The following is a 25,934-nucleotide window of genomic DNA, read 5'->3' as shown; positions in this document are numbered from 1 at the left end:
CAACCAAGCCGTGGATATACACTATTAAAACAGTGTTCTCGCACGTGAACAATCAACTAGAGAAGAAAGTATGGACCTATCTCGTCAGTAGACAGGTTCTACTGCACATCTTACTGCAATTACGGATATTATTTTCTGCAATTCTATATATAGTGCTACAATAAAAGTTATAAAATCTGGTCAGGCCACCTCTAAAGAGGTTAAATTAAACCGAACTAGACAAATAGTCAATCAATTCGCCATTTGTATAATTATGTGAGGGAACACTTTTTGATCGCATGTCTGATCGATGAATTGAACCAGCTGGTTTCATGCACTACACCATTTCAATGCATGGAGTGCATGTATGCTGCAATTAATTTAATGGAAGAGGGACAGACTCGAAACCTGCATGTATTGTGATTCAGTTTGTAATCATCAGTAATATGTCAGTTGCATGGGAGAGACCCAACCCCTTTCAAGAATTTACATATTTCATAGAGCAATAGCATAAATAATGTCAAGCAGTAGTCTATACTAAAGTCTATTTGTGGGTTGAGGTTAACCTTGATAATGTTATCATAACTTTGTCATACTTTACTGAAATTCACAATTTCATATACCATTGGATTCTTTGTTAAAAAATACTTCTATCGATATGCTGTAGAGCTGATAAGCTTCAACCAGCTAAAAGTTAGCATTTTCTATGTAGAAGACCACTTGTCCACCACATAAACCATAAATGAAGCCATAATTGACCACATAACTTCTGGGGCCGACCTCAACGCAAATATACCTTGTCTCTATCAGGTTTTCCTTTGATTATGTATACTGCTCGGAAAGATGTAATAAAAATGCAACTTATATCTATGAGCTGTACTTTCCCTACATGTATAGACGCCAAGGTATGTAAATGGGTTGAGGTGAAGCCATTTACCTAATACATTGTAGCAAAAATGTAGTAGCTATACAGGATAGTCCTTTTATTCCTACAATTATGCCACTTAGTTGGATCATAATAAACTGTCATGTGATCTCGATTGGAGAGTCAATTACTTATGAAGGCCCAAGGTCCGTAATTGCAGTATAAATTCAACTCACGAACACAGAAACAAGTGCATGAATGAAGTCTATACACGCATTCAAGTTGTGCTACATTTAGGGTCAGTATAGGAAATTGCTATCAGGCTAAATGCTATACAATTATAGGCTATATTTATCTCGAAACAGTTTTCGAGGATCTAAATTTTGAGCCTCAGGCTGTATTTGTAAATATTGTGGAAATTAACATGTTCACAGAGAACATGCAAAAGTTATATTAAACTCCCACACATTTCGGAATTGGTGACCTTTGAGCACAAGCCGGCCCCGTTGCTGCAACATTGCAAGTTAAACCACTATTCCCTTCAAGAGTATATTAAGCTAACTCTATACGATACGACCGAGTGGTAGTAATGCATGGCAGTGTATACATGCAAGAAGCCTAACAACTATCAAGAGTGAAACCATTCAGATTCAAAACACATGCATGCAAGTCTATAATAGCTAGCTTTTGCTTGAAGTTAAAAATTGCTTGGTAGATTGTAGTGCACACTCTTCAGTATAACAAAGTCATTTTAAATTTAACACTCTATATAGCTCAAGGCGAACTCAAAGGATCAAAAAATACAATATGCATTAACAGTACAGTTCCATGATTACATAGAGTTCTTGATCTATGCATACATTGTATACAACTAACGAAGCTCTATAATTATGATAAAGCACTTAAGAACTTGGGCACAGAAGAGGCCTTCCGAAAGCACTGTTGATTACTCTCATTAGGGACATATCAGTAATGTTGCAAACCAATTCCTCCGTCCATCTGTCGGGTTCATTTTTCAACCTCAACTCCTGTTGCTGCATATCAAGAATGTCGAGAATGTTGCTGACTTTTCTGCCAACAAACAGTATTTCCAGTTTAGCTTTCGTCTTCATCAACTCAGAGTAAGTGCAACTGAAGTTGTCCACACCAAGTTTTGAGATTAGCTGTGAAAATAGAGGAAGCACATAATTATACTAATAGACATGATGCAATTATAATCATAGAAGAAACTAGTGCAGCACTTTCCGCCTCATTCTCATGCCGAATTTTATTAAGTATATACAGCAAGCTTACCAGGGCACACGCTTGGTTGCTGAGTCTGTTCAAGATAATGCTCAACAGTTCTATCTGCTTGTCGTCGGCATTCTGTTCTCGAACAGCCTGCAACTTCTGGTGCTCCTCGTGGATCTCAGTGATGGAGTGAAGAAGACGATAGAAAGTATTACAGGGAATTAGACAATCGTTATTGCCGCCACACTGTGAGCATCCAAGGGCCTCCTCGACTGGGATGAGTGATTTGTTCATGTATCTTCCATTTATCTGCGATACAAAATTAAATAATCATAATCATGGCTAATACAAGTTCTTCTGCATGTGTTCCATGAACTTGGTGTATATATATCTCTAGCTATTGCCTTTACATGAATCTATAATTATGTGTGTGTGCTTCTACATTGCTTACCAATATCGTCTCCTGAGCTTTTATTCCACTGTAGAGATCCATGACATTTTTGTTGCTCGGTGGGACTTGAGCAACACAAGCTAGGCTAAACATCAACAAGAGGGATGCAGTGAGGAAACAGATGAAGTTGGCCATTGTGATTGTTGAAGTGGAGTGAATTTGAAGTTTGAATCTTTTAGCTGGTCACTCCTGTTCTTCTGTCTGATGAAAGCTCATCATAACACTTGTGCTTATATATACTCGTCTTGGGCTACTAGAATCAGCTGTTGCAATCAGGATAACTATTGCATAGTTTCCATTTTACTGTCCCAAAACTTACGTATATAGTGGTACAGTTCTTGTTCACATGGATATTGTAATAGTATTCTCAGTAAGAAAACACCTAGAAATAAACATAATATCAGTTGCATAAGCATACCGAGAATGGCATCCAGATTCTATAGGCAAACCGCTACAGTCACCTAGCAACAAGCTGTAGTATGCCTTCTTACTAGCAATTGTATGAGGCTTCATTCATATGAATGTAATGCCATAGCAGTGTTAATTACATCATGCTAATTCAAAACAAGTTAATCATTATGGCTATTGTCAGACATACTTCCTCGGATGCCTAGCAACTTATATTTATTAGTTTATTTGTATAGGCTGTGTCGACATCACGGGTATTTCCCTAGTTAGAGCCTTATTATGTGCAAGCGGATATAGGTGTAGACACGCATCTATATCTGTACATTATAGGCTATAACTATAGGAAAATACCATGCAAGTGATGTGCCATGTAGTATTACGCAATTGCTCTTTTGAGTGCTGTATTACATCTGTACTTTTCCACGTAGTCTTGTGAATTAAACATAAGGCTATGTAAGTATTGTATTAGACTGCCTCATCTCGTACAAACCCCTGTACCATATAATGCGAGTGCATGCATGCATGCCTCTTGGCAACAACTAGATCTACATGCACTGCTAAATCCGCATGCATGCAACGTATACATGCAGTGATAGAACTAGATTGTGGAATAAACGATGACAGATTGCTGAAGATGCTCTCAATTGGCCTTAACTACCGTATAGCTGGTAATTTCCGGGGGACAAAATATTCGTGGTTTTCGTGGTTGGAGCTCAGACCACGAATATTTACCTACGAATGAAGCGACCTTGTTTACCTTTACCTGCAGTCCAAACAGCAAGTATCTTCGAAGTGACTAAATGTTGCTCAACCACGAATGTTTTGTCTGCCGAAAATTACTGGCTATATGGTATACATTTACTTTTTCCGTTGAATAGATGGGAGGGGCCGGGGCATCAACATACATTCAGACTTACATATAACATGCATGGGAGTGTGTACTTGTATATAGCATGGGGAATTGGAATGGATTCTGCACTTAGTCTGTGAACAGGAGAATAATTATGAGGCCTATACACGGAGGTATATGGCAGTGGGTTTGCCCGTGTTTAGCAATTATTTTGACTCATGTTCAAACTGTATGGTGTGTAATCAGTGCCAAAATAGGAATGCAAAAATTAGAAGCAGAAGTTCACAAAATTATGACCACAACCCACAGAACTGCAACCACAACTGACAAAACTGTAACCACAACTCAAAAAATGGGTGCATCAATGAAACTGGATGCACGGGCAGTGATAGCTGTGGGCTTGAAATGGGAAAGTACATAGGAAATGATTGGAATTGATTCAGTTACATGGAATGGAGACTTCGGGCACATCAGAGGATGTAAGACACACTTAACCTTTGGTGACCTTTTAAAAGGAGGCTATAAAAAGAAAAGAGAAGATGGATGTTTCATGCATCATACAATAATGAAAGCACTGCGGGTGCTGATGCCACGGTGTAGGTGCCAAAGCTAATAACATAATACACACATTATAATTATTATGATGACTGCATGCAAACTCAGAGAGTGGGTAATGATCGACCATTACTGTTGTTAAAAACGATCTATGCAAAAGTTCAAGTATGGCTGCATCAACATTACACAATCATTTGATACACAAAATTCTAAAGCTTTACAATAAAGATCTACACCCTTTAGACAAGAATCAGTACCAAAACCATCTAGAGGGTCAACAGAATTAGCTAACTGTTGGAATAGTTCATCGGAAAGCGGGCAGCAAACTGGGGGAACAGTGACTATTATGATTATGGTTGTATACCAAATGTAAATTTAATAGCTAGCATGAGGCATCAGCACCCGCTGTGCTTACATTGTTATAGTTATCAATTAATATCATTGTAGGTGGTGATGGTAATGATGCTACAGTAGAGGACATACTGCAATTTTGCACTGGACATCACTGCCTGCCTCCATGGGATTGTCTACCAATTAAAGTGGAGCTCCTCCAAGAAAATCGTTTTCTACCAACTGCTGCTGCGTGCTTCAACGTTATTTCACTACCGATTATACACAAAAATATTGTAGACTTTTCAAATTTTATGAATAAAGGTATATAGCTAGTATTCGCTGAATCATTACGGACTAATGTGAAAGAAATTGGACCTTCCTTAATTTTGTATTTATATTTCTACATAATTTGTCTATGACTGTTTATTTTTATAATAACGTAGTTGTAGTACAAGTGACATTCATAATTATGACATACTTGTAGTACAATCATGCGACTTAACTTGTTAAGGCTGAATGGCAACACGTTTGAAAACAGATGATGCCCACCATATACACATTATGAGCATAAATTAAAGGTATAATTGGATTTGAAAGAGAGGTCCTAGCGGCTCTGTTACGTACACTAGGTGAACAAGAGCTTTCCCCCTGATGGATAAAATGTTTATCTTCTCTTTTTTATAGCCTCTGTATAATTATTGACAACTGTAATGTTAATTGAAAGGTCACCAAAGGTTAAGTGTGTCCTACATCCTCTGACGTGTGCCCAAAGTCTCCATTCCATGTAACTACATCAATTCCAATCATTTCCTTTCTCATTTCAAGCCCACAGCTATCACTGCCCAGAGGAGGTACGACATCCGCATGTCTTTAACACACACATTCCTTAGGTCAAAGTTCGGAATGTGTGTGTTAAAGACATGCAGATGACACGCGGATGTTGCACCTCCTCTGATCACTGCCCTTGCATCCAATTGATGTTGAACCCATTTTTGAGTTGTGGTTACAGTTTTGTCAGTTGTGGTTGCAGTTCTGTGGGTTGTGGTCAAAATTTTGTGAACTTTTGCTTCTAATTTTTGCATTCCTATTTTGGCACTGATTACACACCATACAAACTGTTCTATATCTGTGCAGGGAAAGGCCACATCAAGGAACTGGCTAGACAGATAGTTTATTTAGCCTTTTCTCTCTTTGTATCTCTCATTTCATAATCCATGAACATTTGAATATTGTCATTTTAAAAATTGTACTATTTCGACGTTTCACCGCTCTTTGTCTGACTGACTAAGTAAGTAAGTAAGTGAGTAAGTAAGTTTCTTGCCCAGCATTTGCTCCAAGTACAGCCATCAGGCAGATGACCTCTCAGTCTCTATTTCTCTTACCTAGACAATTCCGCCATCTTTAATGACTCAGCAATTGCGTTGTGGCCAATTAATAAATAGGCGTGGCTAATAAACCGGAGAGAGATATTCGAGAAGATATCTGATTAGTCCTGTCTTCTCTTCTTGAACTTCTGTACTGCCTCTTGACGTTCCACTTATGCATGTCATGATACGTAAACTGTACTGAAAAAGAAAGGGAACCCGACTAGAAAAACATTTGCAATGTGAAAAATTGCTAGGATTGGCCAGGGGAACCACAAAAAAGCGTGGAAACAAGAAATCAGACGAGAGCATAACTCCAATCCGTTACAACGTCATGAATTTGTACAATACATAGTATATTAAATAATAGACAGTGTTCCAGATCTATATATCTACCAGCTTCCACATCCACCACATCATTCCATGCAGGTCACCAGTACAGTCCGTGCATGTTACTACGCATGGATGGACTGTGTGTATACCTGTGCTCAACACTGCATGTATTAGGAACATCAATTCATCACAAATCATCATGATTATGTGCCCGCACATTCCAAAATGGATGTATAATAAATATATAGGGATTGGTCATTACTCCACCAGTAAAAATTGCGTGGCATATTGGCTGGGAAAACATGGGAAAACTACCAGTACATGTGATTGACGTTGTAACGGATTGGAGTTATGCTCTCGTCTGATTTCTTGTTTCCACGCTTTTTTGTGGTTCCCTTGGCCAATCCTAGCAATTTTTCACATTGCAAATGTTTTTCTAGTCGGATTAATTTAGGATTGGATTCGAGGTAGGGACCGCGAATTAGCCACGGCCACTTTCTGAAATCCAGCCACCTCACTATTGCGGCCAAACTGCTCTGTCCCAAGGGTAACCGGATTAACGAGAGTCTTACTGTATCTATGATCATGAGGAATATACTTCCGAGCACAATCTCGGAGGAATGATTATTTTATGAGCATAATCACAGAAGCTGCCATGCACATGCATGTACACAACTCTCTCTTATTAGCGAACAGATACAATATTTTCCTCATGCATAACGATTGGCATGCACACTGCTAAAGACAATCATCCCCCTATTTAACAATTTAACTATATACACAGTAAAAACGTACGGTAGACTCTCGCTAATCCGATCACCCTTAGGACCATGCTTGGCCAGAATAGCGAGGTGGCTGTATTTCAGGAAATAGCCGCGGCTGTTAAAAACGACCTTACCTTGAATCTAATGGCTAATTTTGCAGTTCTTGTCTCAAGGATAATGAAGGACAATGAATTATTCTGTTCTCTATTAAGTGTAATCCAGCCAAACTACACCTAAAACGTCATATCCAGCCCGTAATATACGTTGGGTAGCCAGCACTGGCCCGTATACGGAATAGCGAGTGGCCGTACTTCAGAGTGAACTTTGTGCAGCAAACATAATTATATCTATATAGTAATCCGTGCCGAACCAAATGGCCGGTATATCGAGGTGGCCGTACTTCAGAGAGCCGAAATAGCGAGAGTCTACTGTATTCGTTACAACATGTTAACATAATCTTTTAGAAATAACAGACATTTCTGTTAAAATTACACTAAAATACGATGATGCATCGTAAGTGCTTTTGCTGTCAAGAATCGAGGGTATTATTCTATATTGTGTTATTACAGAAGATTGTCATTGTAGTAACTAGCCCTATTTATAAGCTAGTCGGCCGCACGCTAGACTGTCACAAGTAGGCATAATAAACTCTGATTGATTGCAACCGTGGGCGAGGATATCACCCCATACAGTGGGCACGCAGGGCCCCAACATAGAATAAGTATACGCATGCGTAATTGATAATCACATAAAGAACATAAGAGTAAATGATACATAAGAGACAAATGATGACTACATAAATAACATAAGAGTAAATACTGTCCATTACTACAGTCATAATCTCATGCAACTTGGGTTGCCTCATCAAAGCCACACAATATAACCACTAGCTTCCAACCACCACTCACGGTCGCTGCAATCAAATGCTTAACAACCGCTCCCACTAGTGACTGTTGCCAAACCGGCGAATGAAGTATAAACACAACATATAATTATTATAAGCTGGCTTCATTAATCACACAACCTGGACTGTGCAGATAACCCCAACTGCTTTTAAATAATAGTTAGACACTAGGTGTCTATGGGATTTAGAAGCCCAAAGGCACTGATTTAGTATCCCGAGCGTACATAGCGAGGACACTACATTCAAGTGGTTGAGGGCTTCTAAATCACATGGACACTAATCTAACTATACTAGTGCGCATGCATAAACCTATAGACTTGACTTTAATTTGCTTGGATAATGGGATACTAAGTAAGTTGCACATGTTTAAAAATAAATATACTATAGTCCCATAGTATTACCTCCTCTGAGGCACTTTTCCCATATGTACTTCCCATGTAGATATTATCAACTATACATATACAGTGCCTATAAGAATAGTTAGCAGATGCAGGTGTGATCATTTAACTATAATTATGGAAGCAGTTATTCGGGCACAGGATGAAAGAAAACATTGAGCAGCATGAGGTTCAGTTATTGCACTCTCTTCAGCTATATTCTGTAAGAGAATGTGATTTTTGCTATAGTTGTTGCAGTTAATTAGTTTACATAAACTGTAGATTCTATATGCACAACAATCACCTAGCAACATTGCAGGATGTTGTGCATGCACCAAACATGACCATCAGATCTTAATGCACTCAGATGGGATTCAACATAATTATGCAGTCACACATCAACCTATTGTACGTAGTACGGGCTCAGGATTAAAAGTTTGTGGGGGAGGTTTGGGTGCGCGTAAGTACACCGCAAAATGTTAGGTCATTCCCTTGGCCCACACCCCCTATTATGCTAGTGCATAACGGTAGATGTAGTTACATATTGCACATCATAGACAGTAATGTGATGATCTCATACATTTTGGGGTGAAAGGTCACTCCCTTAGCCTCGAGACCAATCGTTCGTTATCTGAAAGAACGCCTGGTCATGCAAGTTTCAATGTAGAACTTGTTTAGTTGAGTCAGCGAATGGTTAGGCTTGAGTAGTTGTGAACACGATTGCGGTAACCATAAACACAACAATACTATAGCCAGTATGGTTGTTGCGGGCAATTATCGGTCCAAGAAATTCCTGTACCAATTAGACGAGTTCTACATTGGAACTTGACCAGGCGTTCTTTCAGATAACGAACGGCTGGTTTCGAGGCTAGATGAAACCCTGGTGAACACATGCAGAACAAAGCTCCATTTAGGTGAGTGGAAAGTCTGTATAGCAATTACAAGCACAGGAATGTACCATATTATGCACACACACTCAGTTGAGAAAAAGTATATTGTAATCCATGCACCCACTCACACCATTCGGGCATACTAGACCAAACAAACTTTATAAGAACCGTTAAGCCCTGCATGTTTGCACGACACCAAATCTGGGTCGAATCCAGCAAACATTAGCTACAGGCTTACTTCAGGAACAACACCCACAAACATGCACAACACCTCTGAATTAGCTCTTTGTGTTTACTCACAGCTAAACCGCTTCTGACACACTTCCAGAGGTGCTAATCTGAACTAGAACCCGGATTAGGCCCGTTACACGAAGTTCAACGCGGATATAGGTTTATTCCGGATTCCAACCAGGATTAGTAAAACGGGAAGCCTGTTATCAACTGGGCATTCATGGCAACCTTACAGTGCAGTGATTTCACGCATGGGAACACGTATACAAATACGTAGTATTTTCTAACTAATCTGAGGACGAAGAATTTGAGTATCCAGGGAAACACCTAACACATATTTAAATACGTAGCAAATATCTGAACTGAAACTCCGAGGTGGTAATGAGATGGAAACATTATACTTGTACTTTAGCTTCCTATGAAAACCAAAAAGTGATCATGACCAATTTTATGCCTATTATAGGTAAAGCCATGCATGTACACCATATCCTGTTGCTATATTGAGGTGCTTTATGCTAGCTGTAATACATAATGCGAAGGAGTGGGTATAAAAACAGGAGAAGTTGGGCAAATTCATCAACTACAGCTTATAAGCAGTGCAAAGCATCACATGCAGCTATCAAAATGTCTTCTACATCTTTTATTGCTACAACTTTGGTGATGCTTGTGAGTTATGGGATGGCACAACCTACAGACTCGGCATTATTCAATCTCTATAGCGGAGTGCTCGTGCAGAGCCGAGTATTGGTAAGTTCAGTCTGCATGCATGCAAAGTTAATACTGTACTTGAGTATAGTCCTGCTTATAATGTATTGCATGTTCTATAATAAGTGACAAATGTAATTCGAACTAACTTGAAAGGCAATGATACAAATGATGATTGATCACTATAACTTGCAGCTTCGTGGACAAGACAATGTGAACAACAAGTCCATCATTCCATTCAAAGATGCACCGCACTGTACAGTTTGTGGCAGCAAAGCTTTTTACAACCAAATGCTCACTGTTGCACTGATACACAACAAGTACCAGACAGCTAAAGCAAGGAACTCAGATAGTCAACTACTACCAGGATTGGCAGCTGTACTGAACAAACTTTCATCACAAACATGCCATTTGGTAAGCACAGAAGTACAAATACTTTGTTCTGTACAATCAGCTCATTGTACAGATTTCTACATTATTGGTTTAGCATTCCAAAGGACTATTATCGCACTAACCTGTCATACTTTCTGCAGCTGAAAATTGATCTTGGAGATGAATTTGACTGCGACATTACCGCCATCCTGAGATTGAAAGCAATACTTGAGATTCATTTCGCTACGGAAACAACACAGGATTTGATGGATGTTTATGCAGAATCAAAGATGAATAACCGGCTTCAAGATCGTTCAGAAGATTGGATTAACTGCAATACATGTAACAGTTCAACACTTCCAATACTCAGAAAGCTTTATTATTATAAATCCCTTACATGCAGATGCTAGATATCTAGATATAGGTCAGACACCATTATACTTTTAAATTGTAATTGCTGCTTTTACAGGCTATATGCATATTTAATTGGATGACAATTTAATACACTTATTAATAATGAGTGGCAGTACTCACTATCTAACTGTCTCTGCATAGCCATAGGTACAAGGTCAACCCAGCTCATGACAAGTTCTGATCAAAGGCAGCCACTGCCCAAATGATGATTGCTTAAGTTACTAAGCAGGTATTCTGATCCTTACTGCACGAGACTCCGAGATGAGACTCGGATTTGGTTTTTAAACGGTAAAGAGCATGCACACACTAGATGGAATGTTGCGTTTTCCGAGGCCCATTAAACCTGGTCTCGAGGCTAAGCCCTGCACGATGGCTGGTATCTAGCCTCGATCCCAACCCTCTATTCGTTTGTGTCTTGTGTCATTAACGATCTTTAAATTTGGACGGATCCTCCAGATTATAATAGTACTGCTTGTGGGGCCAGACAAGCAAGGATCTCAAACAAGAGCTGATTAAGACTAGCTAGTCTCCTGCTCACAGCAAGCCACTATTTTGAGTGAGGGGATTCCTGATTTGTTTTATTTTACTGGTTGACTACTTCTAATTCTGTGAGTATAGTACACATGCAGTCACCAATATCACGATACTGAGTGTGCATGCGTGCGCACATGGTAGACGTCTGTGATCACGCATTATTTTATCTACACATTGCAAGGGATCAATTTAGTGGATTGTTTTGATAATCTCTCTCCAGATGGTGTTTAACCTCCATTACATCTATTTCTCATCCACGTGTACGTCTGCAGTGTTTTAGGACAAAGTATTTGCGCGAGCTATGGTGCTACTTACTTCAGAGCATCACACACCAGACAACTTAGCTCGTTGGTATTGTTCAGAGCAACCCTCAGAGAAAAGACAGCAAAGTCTGCCATCTACATGCATGCACTTGTACTTGTAAGAGCAAGTTAAGTAGCTAGACCACTTTCAGCGTAAATAGTATTATGTTGATCCAGTCATGTAGCACAATTGATTGTCAGATTACTCAGGAATGCAGATCTACTATTGTCTTCGAACCGTCTGTGCTCAACTTGTACATGTGACAGCAAGTTAAGGAGCTATAGACCACTCGACTCATCCCTATAGTTAAGACGAGTTGAGAGTTGTCCACTGTATCAAACCAGAGTAATTTTGTTTAGAAACTGTTCTGCCTCTTCTTCATGTGAGTCTTTGGTGTATGCTTGCTTACCAAAGCCATAATCAGTACTTTTTCTCTTTGCTTCTGCAACTGGAATCTGATTCTATTTTCTGCTAGAAATCATTTTCTTTAAGGCATCAGTTGTGCGTGAGAAAACAGCATCAAATGAACTGCATCATTCCTAGTAGCCCACACAACATTCTGCATAAGATGAAGCAATGGCCAGCTGCTGCCTTGTAACTTGTCTGAGCATAACGAACGATACCCTAATGCACGATCAGCTCTCACTAATGGACTGTACTGAATCATGAATAGTAGAGAAGAGATTTCTCTTTCTACTATCCATGACTGAACAGAGCAAGAAACATCCTCGTAGCACAGAGCATTCACCCTACGCGTTGAGCTTCATTGCATGCGCACAACAGCAAAACGGACACAATAACTTTTTACCATAATGACCTTATTACATTATCATCATGGGGAATGATCGTGACTCTATAAGGCAACGATTATAGATTGATTAGAAAACTTATCGCCTTCGAAGATCGCCTATGTAACTATATACTAGCCAATTATTTTTCAAAGTGTGTCAGCGTAAGTAGAAAATTTAAAAATTATTTGTTGAATGCATGTTCTATTTCAGGAGCTTGTTCTGATTTACCACCACTAATGAATGGAGTCATTGCCTACACTGATGGACTTGTTAGAGAAAAGCATAAAAGTATCCACTTCATCGGAGGTCCAACACATTATACGTATATGCGTATACAATAATTATAGTAACAATTATCTTTCTTCTATAGCCATTGAGTGTCCTCCTCTACTGGCCATTATCAATGGCATGATCTCCTACTCTCCTGTATACTGTCTCATTAGCAGTTAAAGCAGTCCATGGAAGTGTCTAGTTCGCTCAAAAAGCTCATTTTTGTGTCCACACACACACACACACATATACACACATGTTGTCTGCGATTTTACTTTTCAGCCCATTTTGCTGGTATTAAAATTCTGCTAAGTTGTGTTATTCATAGCGTTTGAAAGTAGGTTTTAATGAGTTCACCCAATTATCTGCGAGTATACAAATTTTTGGTGATTTTGCTCTCATTCGCAGAAATTAATACACGCAAAAGTATTTATTTTTTTGATTCATTGGCGGCAAATGGCCTGCTGCATATATATATCTTTAATGACACAAGACACAAACCAATAATATAGGAGGCAGATGCCACTCAGATTAAGTTCATGCATGGTTTAAGTACCACATAGATCTAGTTATCGCTGAAGCATTTTTACTTGCTTATGCAACTGTAATTGTTAAACAGTTGCTACGCTTGAGCGTAATTTGTCATGAGGTCGGGTTGACCTGTATATATACGTACCCATGCTAGATCTATAGTGAGTACAGAACTCATTAATTTGTCATCCATGTATTTATAAATCATATAATTATATAGCCTGTGAAAGTGAGTTTACAGCACATAAAAGTAATTATCGGTCTTTTGACCTATAATATCTAGCATCTGCATGTAAGGGATTCAGGAAAATAAAGTTTTTTGAGTATTGGAAGTGTTGAACTGTTACATGTATTGCAGTTAATCCAGTCTTCTGAATGATCTTGAAGCCGGTTATTCATCTTTGATTTTGCATAAACGTCCATCATCTCCTGTGCTATTTCCGTAGCAAAGTGAATCTCAAGTATTGCTTTCAATCTCAGGATGGCGGTAATGTTGCAGTCAAATTCATCTCCAAGGTCAATTTTCAGCTGCAGAAAGTATAATGACAGGTTAGTGCGATAACTATATTATCGGTCTTTTGGATTAGATATGCATGCAGTAATGTGTAGATACTTTTTACAATGAGCTGATTGTACTTACTGTGCTTACCAAATAGCATGTTTGTGATGAAAGTTTGTTCAGTACAGCTGCCAATCCTGGTAGTAGTTGACTATCTGAGTTCCTTGCTTTAGCTGTCTGGTACTTGTTGTGTATCAGTGCAACAGTGAGCATTTGGTTGTAAAAAGCTTTGCTGCCACAAACTGTACATGCATCTTTGAAGGGAATGATGGACTTGTTCACATTGTCTTGTGCACGAAGCTGCAAGTTATAGTGATCAATCATCATTTGTATCATTGCCTTTCAAGTTAGTTCGAATTACATTTGTCACTTATTATAGAACATGCAATACATTATAAGCAGGACTATACTCAAGTACAGTATTAACTTTGCATGCATGCAGACTGAACTTACCAATACTTGGCTCTGCACAAGCACTCCGCTATAGAGATTGAATAATGCCGAGTCTGTAGGTTGTGCCATCCCATAACTGACAAGCATCACCAAAGTTGTAGCAATAAAAGATGTAGAAGACATTTTGGGTGAGCCTAAACTGCAATGCTTTGCACTGTTTCTATCTCCTTGAAGCTGTATAGTTATAAATTTGCCTAACTTCTCTCATTTTATACTGCCCCATGCACTCCTTCGCATTATCTGTGTGTGACGAAATATTAATATAGACGGTGAAAGGCGGGAATCGTATTACAGCTAACATAAATCACCTAGCAACAGGATATGGTGTATGGCTGCGTATGTACATACCTATAATTATAGGCAAAATATTAGTTGGATAGTTTCCATATATAGGAAGCTTAATATTTCCGTCTATCACCTCGATCAGAATTTCAGTACAGATATTTTCGTGGAAGCTTTTTAGGTGTTTTCCCTGGATACTCCAAATTTTCCGGCATCGTCTTCAGATTATAGAACGCATTATTATACGTGATCCCGTGCGTGGAATCACTGCACTGTAAGGTTGCCACATGCCGCCCTGTTGGCAACAGAGATTCTTTTTAGTTATGTTTGGTTCCTAGTATATGCTCACTATCACTAATGCACTCAGATGCAATTTAACATGCATGCACAGTCACGCATCACACCCCCATTTTTAGTACGGGCTTAGTGGGATCACCGTTTAGGTGAGTGGAAAGTCTGTTATAGCAATTACAAGCACAGTCATGTATCATTACAACGCATGCACACCCACTCAGAATGAGAATAGTATTGTAGTGACAGCATTATTGCATAAAGTGTAGATTCTATGCATATCACCAAAACAATCACCTAGCAACAATGCAGGATCTCTTGCATACACCAGACATGACCCTCATAACTACTGTTTACGACAATCTATAATAATAAAATAATTGCATTTCTCTTACATAATAATTATAGCAAAAGAGAGTGCAATGTTTTATTCTGAACTTGCATTCTTCAATTTCTCACACAATGTAAAGCTGTATAGACTAGTTAGTTATGCATGCAAACTGACTACTCACTTAATCTTGTTTTTGGTGATCCTTTGTTTATGTGCTAATGAATTTTGAAACAGGTATACATTACATGGCTTTGATGTGAAATGTGATAGAATTACGGTGTGTACATGAGCTTTAGTTACAAGGTCATATAATTATCCTATATGCAATATGCATCTCTTTGAACAATGCTGCATTCCTAGAGAGCACAGCATGAAGTATGTAGCTACTTTCCCCTATAAAAAAAATGAAAGCATCGCGGGTGCTGATGCCTCGGTGGAGGTGCCAAAGCTACATAACATAAAACTACTAATAGCTAGCTTTATACACACATTGATTATAATTATCATGATGAATTTTGCTGCACAGACACACACATCAATACACACACATCAATCACTCTATCCCTGCTGCGCGCTGCACACGCACGGGGTAATAATTCAAATCAGAGTCAGCTAACGTAGTCCATATCCCTATATAAACATTTTAAATGAGGTGTGAAATTAGTATAAACAGTTTCATTGGTGCTATGCTATTTATGTACTTCCTCCGAGTAGTTCTGGGAACTGGTCGTTATCTCTCTGTTTAATTGAAACTAATTTGTTAAACAAATTATGTACAACAATTTAGAATACTTTGTAATTGTAGGCTTGTTCTAAATATTGCATGTGTGTTGGGGAGGGGAGCATGCAGTCGCCCAGATTGCTGTCTCATAGTTCATTTACAGTTCGTATAATTATACAGTGTCTGTTGTAGTGACTGCTTTATATGACAGGTGCCTTCGTACGTGTGTGCGTGTAGCTTTTACCTTGTATGTATACATTCTTGTTTCCTACTCCACGTCAGCCTCTCAATACACAATAACGTCTGTTGTTCAATGTAGTAGTGTTTGCGTGAAATTTCACTTAGTTAAAATCGATGGTGTACTTAACATGTACTAGGCTGCATGTTCGTATTAAATGAGGTGTGAAATTAGTATAAACAGTTTCATTGGTGTATGCTATTTATGTACTTCCTCCGAGTAGTTCTGGGAACTGGTCGTTATCTCTCTGTTTAATTGAAACTAATTTGTTAAACAAATTATGTTCAACAATTTAGAATACATGAGTATAATTATGAATGTATAATTATGAATGTATATACCGTTAAAGTATTTCTATGGTACTTGATCACCAATCTTGGATGTGGAAACAAGTCGGAGAGCTAGGTTTTACAACAACTAATAAAAGTAAAATTACTCCATTTCACTAACTATATATAGTGACTCCTTTTGTTGGAATTTTTGTGGTGATGAAGTCCTACAATGAACTCATTTTGATCCTATAGCCATAATTATACTTAATGATCTGTAGTTAGATCTATATACCTAATGCACTATGTTCATGCATTGTTGGCGTCCTTGTAGTCATGTACGTCTTTCGTCATCTATTCCGACGTCATATACATCTGTACATAAGATGTATGGTGGTGCATTTAACATGTACTAGGCTGCATGTTCGTATTAAATGAGGTGTGAAATTAGTATAAACAGTTTCATTGGTGCTATGCTATTTATGTACTTCCTCCGAGTAGTTCTGGGAACTGGTCGTTATCTCTCTGTTTAATTGAAACTAATTTGTTAAACAAATTATGTACAACAATTTAGAATACATGAGTATAATTATGAATGACCGTTATATTTCTATGGTACTTGATCACCAATTTTGGATGTGGAAACTAGTCAGAGAGCTAGGTTACAACAACTAATAAAAGTAAAATTACTCCATTTCACTAGCTATAGTGACTCCTTTTGTTGGAATTTTTTGTGTTGATGTGAAGTCCTACAATGAACTCATTTTAATCCTTATTTATAGCCAGAATTATACTTAATGATCTGTAGCTAGATCTATATACCTTATGCACTCTGTTTATGATTGTGAATTGGCGTCCTTGTAGTCATGTACGTCTTTCTTCATCTATTCTGACGTCGTATACATCTGTACATAAGGCTAGGCCGTACTTTGTGAGTTCCTCCAGTTCCAACCCCCTAACCCACCCACTGACCTCAATTTTAGTAGCTACACCCAATACCGTAGTGAAACCTTCCCATTTTTCACGGTCTTGATGTTTTCGGCGACCTCAAAGTACTCTTAGAACTGCAAAACGACTATGACGACAATTCTTCTCCAACAACACTATTAAAGTTGTATACATCCTCTGTGAGACCACATCTTGAATACGCTTCCTCTGTGTGGAACCCATTTCAGAAGTCGGAAATCAACAATCTAGAAAAGTCCAGAGATTCGCTATGAGAGTCTGTTTGAAGAAATGGAATTTGAGAAGTGAAGAATTGCTCACCTTGACCAGGCTTCCTTCTCTGCAGCTGAGGCGCCTTGCTGCTGTGCTCTGCCACCTGTTCAAAATACTTCACAATCTGACTGACTTCCCAAACAATCCAACAACTAAAAGAAATATGATGTACAGCAGCAGAACAGTTAACTGTTTCTCTCTGGTCCCCTACAAATGTAGAACATCGTTGTACAAATTCTCCTTTTTTCCTCATGCAATCGCAGTATGGAATAAGCTGGTTAGCCACAAGGAATTTGCTCTAGTAGACTGTGCTAGTATAATTATGTTCATTTAAGTCATATTTGTATTCTCACTTAGTTGACATGTTGTAGCTATTAAAACGTATGGGTTTTAAGTTTTAATTATAGGACACACTTCACCCTAGCTTTATAGCTATTTGTTGTATCCTTGCATTAATTGCTAAACCTTTAATAATAAAATAAACAAATGTCATGACATATGTATGATAAGGTTGGGACGAAACTATATATATAGCATACACTCTCTCAGCTACTCGAGAGTGCTTAAACCTTAAAAATGCCGAATCAAAGTGAGGAGCACGGGCCCCTTCGAACCCCGATGAATAGGGGCTTTTGCCGTTTCTTAAGATCCCCAATACACACTTGGGCGAGGGGCGTGCCAAAACATGGGTAAAAAATTACGCTGCATCAATTTAGCAACTTTTTTGCGCTGTCTGTGACATTTCTGATGGACACAGTGCATGCATTTATGTCTCAATTATTGAGTCATCAGAAGGTAAGGGTTAACCAATATGCCTTGGTGACTAGGCCCTGATAAATTACTTTATTCTCATAAAAAATCTGCCAAAAAATGTGACATAACATAATTAAGACGATAGACATAAACACAGCACAGACATAAACACAGCACACAGCACTGACACATTTAATATCATGATCAGTTCTCAGTGTTATCTAGATGACTTGAACTGATCCATAATCTTCACCTTCAGCCATTTTTTGGCCCTGAAAATAGTGTTATGCAAAACTCAATGTAAGGATCTTTACCAAAAATGGACATTGATGCCTCTATAATTATTTCTCTTTAGACACAAAATTATTCAAAGCATAAGGCTTATTATTGGTGACTTTAATTTCAGAGTCTGCATTACCCATACCATTGACTCTCTCTAATAATAAATGACCCCTAACGATTAGGGTCGTTTCTAAAAGAGGCTAATTGATGTTACAAATTGTTATGCCTTAAGTGTGCGCATGTGTAAGCTTCATGTTTGTGTATGTGTATGTCACTGTGTGTACCGTAGATGGTTACACAGTGACTCAAAGATCAATGAAGTGTAAACAAGATTTCTATAGGCTGTTTTCTTGGATTGCATTTGCAAAATAATCTTTGTGTTTCCCCTGCATGCAGCCTTCTCTCCCCATCTCTCCCCACACCTTCACTTCGGAGGTTTTGGTTGAGCATGCAGCAAATATCATGTTTGTACCGTATAGCGGGTATAATTCGAGGGTATAAGTGATTGGTTTTTGCTAATTTAGGCATGTATACCGTGAACATTTATACACACGAATTTAATATTGCAATGCAATGCTGTAAAAAGCCGCGAAAATTAAATCCGTGAAAACCTTTCTAACGGTCATTCCGCGAAAGTGAATTATACCTGCTATACGGTATTAAATAGATGTAGCTTTGACATATCCATCGAGGCATCAGCATCCGCGGTGTTTTCATTACAGAACTACTTTTGTCACAGCCATCCTGCCTTATTCGATACTATCCTTCTTGTTCGAACAACTGATGGTTTCCTGGGAAATTGTTAGATCATGCGTGATCAGAGCCTGACATTTTAATTTTTCCCAACTGCTCGTTCAATTGCCTTCATTACTAACTTCCACCAACCCTTTCTCCACTCAGTTTTTATGCCTCGGTGCGCATGCGCAAGCGAGGTATACGGTAGTGTGTTTGTGTCTGTGTGTGTGTGTGTGTGTGTGTGTAGACTGCTACAGCTGCTCAAGGATGAATCAAGTGCAAGTAAGAGTTTCTATAGGCTTCTAGTCATGTTTACTTGGATTTTAATTCGTGGCTGATTTGCGAAATAATGCTTCGTTCTCGAGTTATGCCTAGTTTTGCTTACTTGGAATGCCATTGCAGCCTTTTCAGAAGAGCACGTAGCCAAACTTGTTTACGGTGTTGCTACTCTACTTAGTAGTTAGCTCTGCACTAGAACGCTAGCTATTGGTAGCTGCAAGAGTGAGAAGAGAGCTGCAAGGCTCTGCTATTATGCAGCCGGCCACATTAATTTTAGACTTGAACTTTTGGCATCGATCGTTTTTAACAACAATCATGGTCGATCATTACCCACTCTCAGAGTTTTTGCATGCAGCAAAATTAATCATGTGGCTATTAGTAGCTTTATGTTATGTAGCTTTGGCATCTCCACGGAGGCATCAACACCTTTGGTGCTTTCATTCAGTCTGTTTCAGTATTCGTTTCAGTATTAAATCTAGCTCCTTGTTCCAATTAATTTATAAATAACTGCTTGCTTAATATTGTACAGCTTCCAAATCTTAGCATCTACTCCTTGCTCCCTGCTTTACAGTATCAATGAGATCGTCATGCCGCCCTTCGAGTACATTGTGTGTGGTGGTTCTTGTTAATATTTCCTGCTTTGGTCGCTAAGCTGTACAAGTGGCAAATGTGTCAATGTCTTAATTGTGCGTTAGTAATAGTTATTGCATTGCATGCACGAGTGCAATGCCCTGAGGACATTACATTGCTCTAGTGCCAATAAATTATTTGTGGTGGTCAGGCAACACAATGCTCATGACATGAGATCAATCTATGATAGCCAATGTATAAACACCTGTTAATATTGTAAGCACACATATTGAGTCGGGTGTAAGTTACTGTAGTACATGTAGTGTTTTTAAAAAAATAAGCAGACATTGATCACCCTAGTCTATATCCCAACTTGCTTAAGATTATTGTACGTATGTGTTTGTTGGTTTTTTCTTTCTTTTCATGCAAGGATTTAAACACAGCCAGGCATTTAATATTTATAAGTGAGCAATGTTGAACCTTAATACCAGATTGGAACAATTCTATGACTGCACGAAAAAACCCTAACTGCGATATTACACTACATAGTGGAAGGTATGTGGATTGCAGCACTCATTCAACAATGTTTTCCTACTACATTCCTGCTTTCCCCCCAGCTGTACACGTGGTGACTATTCCTTGAGGGGGGATCATGTCGTATGATATCAAGTTACGCACTGTGATGCACTGTGGGTGGAAGTTTGAGATTCAGTGTTGTACGTTTATTGTATATAACTCACGCTATTTGTTTAATTGTATATCAAGGCTGCATGGTTTACTACACAACACCGCACTTTTTACGAGCTTTTTTAGCCATACTTTGGTGCTATAAATTATGAAAGCTATTAGCTATAATTATACTTTTTAGGCTTATCATCAAAATGATTTCCTACCCCAGGAAAGATGGGTAAGTAAAACAATTAATGCATGTATAGACATGTTGCAGTACAAGTTAGTTAATGGGGACCCACCCAATTGACCATTTAATTGTTAACATGGATATCTTGGTGTTTAAAGATATGGAGTGTTATGATGTTTGTTGACATCAAACGGCTTCTTCCTCTTTACGGTAATCCAACTACTTAAACACAAGTGACTTTGGTATGCACGTAATTGCTATGCTGAAACTAAAATTTGCCATATCACTTCGTACTTTTTGGGAATAAAAATTAATGACAAACACTGCGCATGTGCATACTGATTGAAAACTAGCAGAATGTTTTTAATTTTGTTGTCATACCTAGTTGCCGATGGTATTGTCCTGTGTACATGCATGGTAATGAATTCATTTAGAGTCGTGAGTATCGATATCAGCTGACATGATCAGTGCATGGTGCTTTCACAGTATTATTTCGTCACGATTAAATTAATTCCTAGTCTCCTATATGTAGAGACTATAGATGTATTGTAGGCACATGGTACACCTATAGACACTCTGTTGCAAGGTTTAGCTAATTGTTTGTGTACACTCATGCTGTGTTTTTGTTTACCTTTTGAAGCAGATAGTTTTCACTGTTTTAAGCTACATAATCTGTACAAGTATTTCCATGGTAGGTGTAATCAGATCAACTTGTGTCCATAGGATATTTACATTCCTTTTGTTAGTAGGAGCAGTGCAGCTCTGTTCAAGGGAGTTTCAACACTTTCCTCCATTTTCAAAATACCCTAGTTATTACAACAAAATGTACTCAATTGTTAGACGCTCATAAACGGCATGGCGTAACAAAATATTTCCCGAAAACAGCTAAGTTGGCCATTACATCATGTGAACCATGTACGAGCACCTCGGGGCCTGCTTACTGACTGGGCACTCGTTGTCTAGTGTTCCGATGTTTTACCTAGAAATGGTGACAGACGTTATTAGAACGAGGAAGCCGTGAATATAGTTTAGAGCGTATGCGTAGTGTTGTTTCTACCGTTTAAGTGGGTTTGTCACTCTGGCTGGATTATATAGTGTAGACGTATTTCATAAGCTGGCCTAGTTGAATTGTATGACCTACCTGGTGTGTGTGTCATAGTTTAGTACAGACAGTTAATTCATGTGCACGTATAAATTTAGCGGGCAAATTAAAACGGCCATACTAATTATGATATTCATTGAACTGTACTTGAAATGTGCTCGTTGACATTGTCCAGATGCGTATAGCGAACAGAAGATTGCAGTTGTTAACTCTGGGTCAAGAAGAGTGGTCTTATACCCCCTTTGTGCTGGGTCGAGTAAGACGTACACAATTGTGTCTTGTTGATAGACAGTTATTAATAGATATAACAGAAGTGAGTTGTGCGTGTTTGTACACATACACTAAAATAGAACCGTGTTGTAAACGAAACTGAAGCTAGCTCACCCCATTCTATACGGCATGAGGTGATTTGTATGCTGTGTGAGCAGAAGTGTTTGTCTCCTGATTATGTGATTTGTTTACGTGGTTCATGCTTTTTGTTCAGTTTCTATGTTTAACTTCTATTTTTGTACTCGTGAATGTATTGATAAAGTAACAGTATCCATACATATTTTGTGTATAATGTAATTGAATATCTATCCATCCGGCTAGTTTAATTGAGCAATCTGAAGTGCGTGGAATGTAAGTATTGATTGGTAATTACGTAATACGTACACCTGAAAGATGGATCGTAAGCGAACCTTCTCACATTTCTGACTATGCTTGATCTGAACTATTTGACATTCAGCATTTACTACAAATGTGTACTAGCTTACGTATGTTAGTTCTATATTCAAGAAATAAACATGTATAATTATATGTACACGTTGGTACTAAAATAACCATCTCCTTTAATAACTGTATCCCTTTTTGGGACATATATACACATATACCCATGACCTGATCTCACCGAGGCGATCTACCTTGCAACATGAACTAACAGTATGTTTTTCATTCCAGGGAATAGCGAGTATTGTTTTTGTGAGTGAAAATGCATTGGGTCCAGTTTTAGCCGAATTTGTTTGGCTTTTGTATGTTCCATGATTGTGGTTAAGTATGTATGCATTAAAGATGTGCATGCTCTCTCTCTCTCTCTCTCTCTCTCTCTCTCTCTCTCTCTCTCTCTCTCTCTCTCTCTCTCTCTCTCTCTCTCTCTCTCTCTCTCTCTCTCTCTCTCTCTCTCTCTCTCTCTTCTCTCTCTTTCCCAATGTATAATTATACCGTATAGCGGGTATATTTCGAGTGTATAAATTTTCGCGGATAGATCTCTACAAGGGATTTCGCGGATTTTAATTTCGTGGTCTGCCTTTTGGCGCATACGCACATCAACATGCAGCTGTACGTCCACACTGTTAGCCTCGAATCCAGGCCTATAGCCTGTATAGAATCGGTGAGGCACTATGTCCTCCACCTCTAGCAGAACGTTTGCTGTGCACACCATGGTCAGGGAATACCATGCACCAGCACAAAACAATCTGAGCTATACCGGCGTCCTTGTCTTTTGATTGTTGTCGATAGGTGTGGTCAATAATACTGAACACGATGACTACTATTCAATAAGATATAAATTTTCGTGGGCATAAATTTTCACGGTACAGGCTCAATCCGCGAAAACCGCAAACATTTATACCCTCGAAATATACCCGCTATATGGTACTTATTTGTTCAAGACAATAATTGTGTATGTGTTATTACAGTTATTTTGCATTATATGTTAGTGTCACTGAAATGTTGTTTCTTGTTTCTTTATAAATCATCATTTTATGGGGAAATACATGGAAATAAATAAATAACCAAATGAATAGCCTATAATGTTCACAGAACACAATGAAAAATCTATACAAGGACAACATTATCTACTTTTGTAGTTCACTTGACTAATAGTCATGCAGATGATTTCGATGGCTTGATCAATTTTAATTCCTAATCTCACTAAAATTAATTTGCTATATAGACTACTATATATAATTTTATTCCATTTTCGAATTAACCTATGTTTTCAATTCTACATGCAATTTTTGTCTAATTTTAATATAGAATGGTGAGGCCTATTTTTTCTTCTTTATTACTGAAAGTAAGTGTAAGCGGGGGAATCGATGCCTAGGCGAGTGTTAACCCACTGGCTTGTAGTGATCGTGTTCGTTGTTGGGAGGTTTAGTCCTTTTGTTATGTTTTGGGCCTTGAGGACATCTGTATAGAGGTTTCGTGCAACGTAGGGGTAATATTTGCACCCGGGGCGTAGTATAGAGGGGGTTAGGACCACACGGTGACAGGGGGCGGAGGAGTTACATTCACAATGCTGCTGGGCCAACTGTGGATGGGAACAAGCAATTAATGATAATGATGCTATTTTATTTTCTCACTTAGTATAGTAAATAATATTGATTTGCTAAGAGTATGGTTTCTCACCACTGTTTTGTAATCGTGTAGCACAGCTAAGATGAGATCGTCAACTCCTTGCATTGGATCTCGTGGCTTGTCTTGAAGCTGATTGGCTGATCGCAAAGCCAGTCGGGCCAGATCAGCATATTCCTGAAGCGCGGCCATCAAATTCCAAATGTCGTTGTTGTTGTTATTTGTGATCTCTCGTGTGCTGCACTGGTACTCTCGATCAATCTGCAACAAGGAAGAGCCTGGTTAATTAACTAGTTCTATACATCATGCATAATTATATACATCATGCATAATTATATAGTGTTCTTCATATTATTATTATAACCTGGAATAATTAGCCACTTACGAAATTTCTGTAGCATCTTTGTACAATTTTGCTGTAATCATCGAGCAGAAATAATCCTTCACGCAGACCGCCAGCAGCCACTGCAAACTCGGGACCTTCGCCAGGTGTACTGCAGTTGAACCCTGAGGCTGAGAACTGAGATTGAGCGATAGCAGCAGGTTCTTGTGTAGGTGTTGAGTTGGTGGGGCTCGTAGTGTTGTAGCTTTCAGCTATGCTTTCAGTTGTGTTTGTGATCAGCTCTCCTGCACTTTCTGTGTTTGGTAGTGGTGCTGCAATGGCTCCACATAGTGCAGACAGCACAAAAGCAAAGCATAGCATAACGTTGGCATTCATGATGGGATCGGGGATGTTGATTTCTGTTTCTGTTTTTTCTCTTCTTCACAAGTTAGTTTGCAAGGTTGTTAAGTTTTCATGCTCTTCCACGATAAAGAAACTCTTATTTATACTAAAATGTCATGCGGACTTTTATGACATGTATTCAACATCTTGAAACCAAAACCAAAACATTCATTTCCTTAGCTCTACTGGAAAGGCTTCTTCAACATAATTCGGCAGTTAGATGCAGGAGCAGATGAATACATCACTCCGCAGGCTCTTCTTACAGGGTGTCAACCAGCACCAACATGCGTAAGCTTCGTGTTTGTGTATGTGTGTGTCACTGTGTGGACCGTAGATGGTTGGTTACACAGTGACTCAAAGATTTGTTGTGTAAACAAGATTTCTATAGGCCGCCTCCTGGATTGCAATTGCAAAATAATTTTTGTGTTTCCTCTGCATGCATACTTCTCCCCACACCTTCACTTCAAGAGGAGATTTTGA

The 25,934-nt window shown here is 38.6% G+C and overlaps 2 protein-coding genes and 1 long non-coding RNA gene across 3 annotated transcripts; 1 reads left to right on the top strand and 2 right to left on the bottom strand.

Annotated features, from left to right (window-relative positions):
* Positions 1–527: 527 nt before the first annotated feature.
* Positions 528–2,897, bottom strand: LOC135335637 (uncharacterized). The gene is made up of 3 exons (XM_064531193.1): positions 2,526–2,897; positions 2,138–2,383; positions 528–2,007 (listed from the first exon to the last, which is right to left on the bottom strand). The coding sequence occupies exons 1-3, from the start codon at positions 2,658–2,660 to the stop codon at positions 1,747–1,749; spliced, it is 642 nt and encodes a 213-aa protein (XP_064387263.1). The 5' UTR covers positions 2,661–2,897; the 3' UTR covers positions 528–1,746.
* Positions 2,898–10,089: 7,192 nt separating this feature from the next.
* Positions 10,090–11,096, top strand: LOC135334444 (uncharacterized). The gene is made up of 3 exons (XR_010394290.1): positions 10,090–10,281; positions 10,435–10,653; positions 10,773–11,096. It is a non-coding gene; the product is annotated as an uncharacterized LOC135334444 (long non-coding RNA).
* A 13,091-nt stretch (positions 11,097–24,187) lies between these two features.
* LOC135334436 (uncharacterized) lies at positions 24,188–25,653 on the bottom strand. The gene is made up of 3 exons (XM_064529585.1): positions 25,116–25,653; positions 24,785–24,991; positions 24,188–24,686 (listed from the first exon to the last, which is right to left on the bottom strand). The coding sequence occupies exons 1-3, from the start codon at positions 25,446–25,448 to the stop codon at positions 24,441–24,443; spliced, it is 786 nt and encodes a 261-aa protein (XP_064385655.1). The 5' UTR covers positions 25,449–25,653; the 3' UTR covers positions 24,188–24,440.
* Positions 25,654–25,934: the final 281 nt, after the last annotated feature.

The sequence above is a fragment of the Halichondria panicea genome, chromosome 4 (genome assembly GCF_963675165.1).
Source record: "Halichondria panicea chromosome 4, odHalPani1.1, whole genome shotgun sequence".
In the NCBI taxonomy this organism is placed as follows: domain Eukaryota; kingdom Metazoa; phylum Porifera; class Demospongiae; order Suberitida; family Halichondriidae; genus Halichondria; species Halichondria panicea.
The sequence above is the reverse complement of the archived record's forward strand: the minus strand, read 5'-3'. Positions and strand labels throughout refer to the sequence as shown.

Coding starts and splice junctions, on each gene's coding strand:
- LOC135335637 (XM_064531193.1), bottom strand. CDS start 2,660: ATGGCCAACTTCATCTGTTTCCTCACTGCATCCCTCTTGTTGATGTTT. Junction 2,384..2,525: donor AAGCTCAGGAGACGATATTG/GTAAGCAATGTA, acceptor TTTGTATCGCAG/ATAAATGGAAGATACATGAA. Junction 2,008..2,137: donor GCAACCAAGCGTGTGCCCTG/GTAAGCTTGCTG, acceptor CTATTTTCACAG/CTAATCTCAAAACTTGGTGT.
- LOC135334436 (XM_064529585.1), bottom strand. CDS start 25,448: ATGAATGCCAACGTTATGCTATGCTTTGCTTTTGTGCTGTCTGCACTA. Junction 24,992..25,115: donor AAAGATGCTACAGAAATTTC/GTAAGTGGCTAA, acceptor TCCTTGTTGCAG/ATTGATCGAGAGTACCAGTG. Junction 24,687..24,784: donor TACACGATTACAAAACAGTG/GTGAGAAACCAT, acceptor TCCCATCCACAG/TTGGCCCAGCAGCATTGTGA.